At 49.7% G+C, this 4,638-nt stretch overlaps 1 protein-coding gene across 2 annotated transcripts; it reads right to left on the bottom strand.

The window, feature by feature from the left end:
- Positions 1,749–3,952, bottom strand: LOC102168235 (MORF4 family-associated protein 1). 2 transcript variants are annotated; one of them, XM_018049759.1, is made up of 3 exons: positions 3,833–3,952; positions 3,280–3,713; positions 1,749–2,784 (listed from the first exon to the last, which is right to left on the bottom strand). In XM_018049759.1, the coding sequence occupies exon 2, from the start codon at positions 3,674–3,676 to the stop codon at positions 3,293–3,295; it is 384 nt and encodes a 127-aa protein (XP_017905248.1). In that variant the 5' UTR covers positions 3,677–3,713; positions 3,833–3,952; the 3' UTR covers positions 1,749–2,784; positions 3,280–3,292. The 2 variants fall into 2 exon arrangements, with proteins under 2 accessions (XP_017905248.1, XP_017905247.1); XM_018049758.1 differs by having other exon boundaries at positions 3,280–3,860.

Raw genomic sequence — 4,638 nt, 5'->3', positions numbered from 1 at the left:
TATCTCCTTCTGAATGCCTCTCCAGACCCCATGCTCCCACAGCCCTCATGCTTCTTTCTGTAATAGCACTTTGATAAAAAAGGTCACTTGTCACATCTGAGGAAAGATAGGTTCCAGCTTCAGTGGGCCTCTGCAAACAGGAACCTGTCCAAGGACCCCAACAAGCCTTTTTGCATAGCTGTCTATGACCTACCTCTGAACAGCCTGGGGCCCAGGACGGACATATGGATCCATGGTAAAAATTCTGGCAACCCTAGTTAAACTCAGTCTAACATTATACAGCCCTATCAGACTGCCCGTCAGGATGGCTTCTTACCATTCTTTGCTTAGAAAAAGCAAGACTGAATTGCTCCAGTTGCTAGCAAGCCAGGACTGATTTCAGCAACCGGAGAAATTGGGAATTATTGGCTGCACTCTCTTAGTGAAATCACAAGAAAGACGAATTAAGGATTGAAAATAATCTAGGACAATTCTCAAACTTCTGGGTATGTAAGAAACCACCTCTGACTTCATAGTTCAGTGAACAAAATCCAGTCTTTAAAAAAAGAATGCAGGCCTGGACGTTTGGCTAGGGTTAACTGCCAAACTAGTTTTAGGTGGAAAAACAGTCAAAGTACAGTCATAGATCAGTGTGTTCCTACTTATGCAAAATAAAAAGGTTGGAGAGCTATATATGTATATGTTCAGACACACACATTTGGAAGGCTACACAAGACCCTGATGCTGGGAAAGAAGGCACTGAAGGAGGAGAAGGGGCCGACAGAGGACGAGATGGTTGGATGGCACCACCGACTCAATGGATATGAGTTTGAGCAAGCTTTGGGAGTTGGTGATGGATAGGGAAGCCTGACGTGCTGCTGTCCATGGGGTTGCAAAGACTCGGACATGACTGAGCGACTGAACTGAACTGAACTGACTGATAAAAGACACTAGTGAATGGTCATCTTCAAGGGGAACTGGGAAGCTAAGGAGAGGGTCACTTTTCTTTTGAATTCTGGGCCATTTATATTACCTCTTTTAAAAATAAATCACCAAATACAATGTGATATCCTGACAGAAAAGTGTCAGTGGGAAACCAGTCAAATTAGAGTAAGGTGTAGTCTAGTTAGCAGTGCTGTACAGCATTAACACCCTAGTTTTGGCATATGTACCAAATGCAGATTTTTTGGCGACTTTTTCCTGGTTCTTTATTCATCATGCCCACGCTTCCCCACTTCTAGAACTCTGGCTTTTTCTCATGCTATTCCCTGTATGTGGGATGTTCTCATTCTCTCCTCCTTGGACACTGCACCCATCCTTCAAGGCCAAGTTCACCAGTTACTTGCTCTGAAGTGCTTTCCTCACCTTCCTTCCCTCAGTGCTCTAAGGCACCATATCTGGCTGTGACCCTTGGTTTACTACTGTTTCATACTTGCCATCAACTGGATTCCCCAGGAATGAGACTTTAAGGTGAAGACTGGAGTTCGGCTAAGTTCTGCAGGATGCAGAATCGTGGGTACTGAGGGTTGGAGGGCCGACTGTGCTGTCACCTAACAAGGACCTTGAGTAGCCCTGGATTTGGACCTGTGGGAAGGTGGGGGTCCTAGAACCACCCCCTCCACCCGCTAGAGTGACAACTGCACTCTTTTGTGCCACACGCAGCGATGAACCTTCCCTATGAGCCAGGCTTACTGAGAGCCTCAAAAACTGTAAGCAATGGTAACATTAAATTTCATTCTTAAAGAAACAAAACTTCTTAGTCAATAATCTTTCAGGTCTTTTGTCTTTCCAAGCAAATGAATACTTTTATTAACATGGTAAATTTTTTTTAAACACACGGTAGGGTTTTGACCTCAAATGCTTGTCAGGTCTGCTACTGAAATGAACTTACAGCTAGACAATTTACGAATCTTGAAGATACCTAGTCCCTGTCCAGTTTAGGGTCCAAAACAGCCCTTGCTTTTCTTCCCCAGACCCTTAAGGGCCTTTGCAAATATCGCTTTCATGTCCAGAACCCCCTGAAACGTATCAGGGTATCACAACCATTACAGAGAATACGGAGACCTAGCTTGTGTCCTATTCTAGGTTCCGTGTCACATAAAGCTGAGTTACCTTTTCCAAACGAGCTGACCAGACAGGTTACATCAGACGGTGTGCCGCATAAAACTTAAAACTTTGAACAAAATACATTTCTCCTCCTTTGGTCTCACACAGAAATCAAAGTCCCCAAACATAATATCATCCTCCAGCCCTTCTTCTGGTTCATCAGTCCCAGCCAGATCAGCTCCAGTCACATTCCCAGTTGAAGTCTGGTCCCTTCTTCAGCTTCTTCAGCGATCGCTGCATGGACTCATCTTCCAGAAATAATGTAGTTCCTTCAGGACCTTCAGAGCCGGAGAACCCCAACTCTTGAGTCTCATCTGTCACACACAGACCCAAAGTTCCAGGGAGCTATCAGGTCACACAAGAAAGAGCAAAGCACCTCAAAACTTAGGAACAACGAAAGCCCAGGAACAAATGTGGCTGCTGCAAGAGCTTACAATCTAGGCCCTAACTCTTGTGAGTGCATTTTCCAAATAAAAGATACCTCCCAAACAAAAACATTTAACAGTCAAAACTGAAATTGAGGTCATTAACCACAGACCATAGCAGAAACGTAGTGTAAGTGAGAACAGAGTATAGACAGAAGGGGGGGGGGCGGTGGGGTGGGGAGAAAGAAAGAGAAAACAAAAGGCTCTCTGGTTTCAGCTTCTCCAGGGTGTCAGCCAATCTCCATCAGTTGACCAGAATCCATTGGCTGTACATCTAAAGTGAAAGTGGGAGAAACTCACCATTAACAGGTTAATCCGAAGTGGGAAAAAATCAACCTAATAACATTATGAATTCAGCCTCGCAGGAAACCACCTCTTCCGGAGGCCATTTGACTCCTTCCAGCAAAATCAGGGACCGTCCAATGGCCTTCTCTCTGCTAATTCTGTTATCTCTATCCCCGTCTGCTTGATGGCCTATACTGTGATTTTTGTTGTTTATTACCCTAGTGGTTATCCTAATAACCGTGATTTTAACTTTCAACCACGTACTAAGTCAAAACCAACCAACCGGCTTTCCCCCTATTTGCCAATTTAAGAGTAAACAAACGGTACGCCCTAACACCTCCTAACGTAAAAACTTGAGCAGAATTCTATTCTCTTCTCCCAACTCCCACCCGCCGGGCATCCCCTGTAAACAAACGTCCCCGAGGCCGACCCAACCGTCGGGCAACCGCAGGGACCCCCGTGCCGCCCCCACCCCCCGCCTTACCGCCGACCCTCCTTCAGGACGACTCGCTCTTCTCTATCCGCCGCACCAGCTCCACCAGCATCTCTGCCATCTTCGCGATCTCCTTGGCCTTCTCCTCCGCCTTCTCGCAGCGTTTGGTCCCCCGGCCCTCGACTCCGTCGTCCGGATTCTGCAGATGGTTGAGCGCGCTCTCCTCCGAGGCCTCCACCTGCGTCTTTATCTGGATGAGCATATTGTCCATCTCCCACAGCTTGCTCCGGTTCCGCAGGTAGGCCCGCCCGTGCTCGCGGGAGAGTGCCGCGATGTCCTCGCGCATCTCGTTGATGACCGGCAGCAGGAACTGCTCGAAGTCCTCCTCGGGCTCCAGCACCTCCACCTCCTCCGGTTCCGCCAGCTCCACGATGTCCAAGGGCCGCATCTTCCCCGCTCTTCCCGAACCACAGGACGCGAGGCGGCTGCAGAGAGAAAATGGAGACCCGCGGGGCTTACCAACACACTTCCAGAATATTCTTTAAAACTTTCACCCCTTTTAAACTTTTCGCCTCACAGAAGCCACGGAAGACGAGCGACTTACGAGCAGAGAAGCGGAGGACAAAATGGAGGCTCAGCCGTCAACCAGCGCCCTGCGTGTTGCGGCCCCTTTCACGACACCGCCGTGCCTCTTTACGGTCACGCCGCTGGGGGAACTAGCTGCGGGCTCGCGCACGTCAGTAGAGGGCGACGCAACCCGCTTTACTGCGGCCTCCCGCGCGCACGTCCAAGCTCTCTCTACCCCTTCGCCGCCGGGCAGCGTCCTTCTGTTACACGCGGACGCACAGACGCGCACGCACGAGCTCCCTTCTCTCCCTCCCCCTTCACCCCGTGCGGCCCGCCGCTGCTAACCCACGCAGTGTGCACGTGGGCTCTCGTCTTCTCCCCACCGTTACCCTCGTGCTGCGTTCGCCTCCGCAACCCACGCAGGGGCCGGCAACACTCCGTCTTGTCTTAGCTCCGCTTTCATCCCCAAACCTCCATCCGGCGGCTACTTTGGGCCTGGGTCCAAAGTGTGTCTCCTGAAGGGGTGGTGTGTGTGTGTGTGTGTGTGTGTGTGTGCAAAGTGTGTCTCCTGAAGGGGTGGTGTGGGGGTGGTGTGTGTGTGTGTGTGTGTGTTATTGTTTACTCCCTAAGTCGTGTCTAACTCTTTTGTGACCCCCCCCCTTTGGACTGTACTCCCTGGTGGCTCAGATGGTAAAGCGTCTGCCTACAATGCAGGAGACCCGGATTCAATCCCTGGATCAGGAAGATCTCCTGGAGAAGGAAATGGCAACCCACTCCAATATTATTGCCTGGAAAATCCCATGGACAGAGGAGCCTAGTAGACAACAGTCCAAAGAGTTGGAC

The sequence above is a fragment of the Capra hircus genome, chromosome 6 (genome assembly GCF_001704415.2).
Source record: "Capra hircus breed San Clemente chromosome 6, ASM170441v1, whole genome shotgun sequence".
In the NCBI taxonomy this organism is placed as follows: Eukaryota; Metazoa; Chordata; class Mammalia; order Artiodactyla; family Bovidae; genus Capra; species Capra hircus.
The sequence above is the reverse complement of the archived record's forward strand: the minus strand, read 5'-3'. Positions and strand labels throughout refer to the sequence as shown.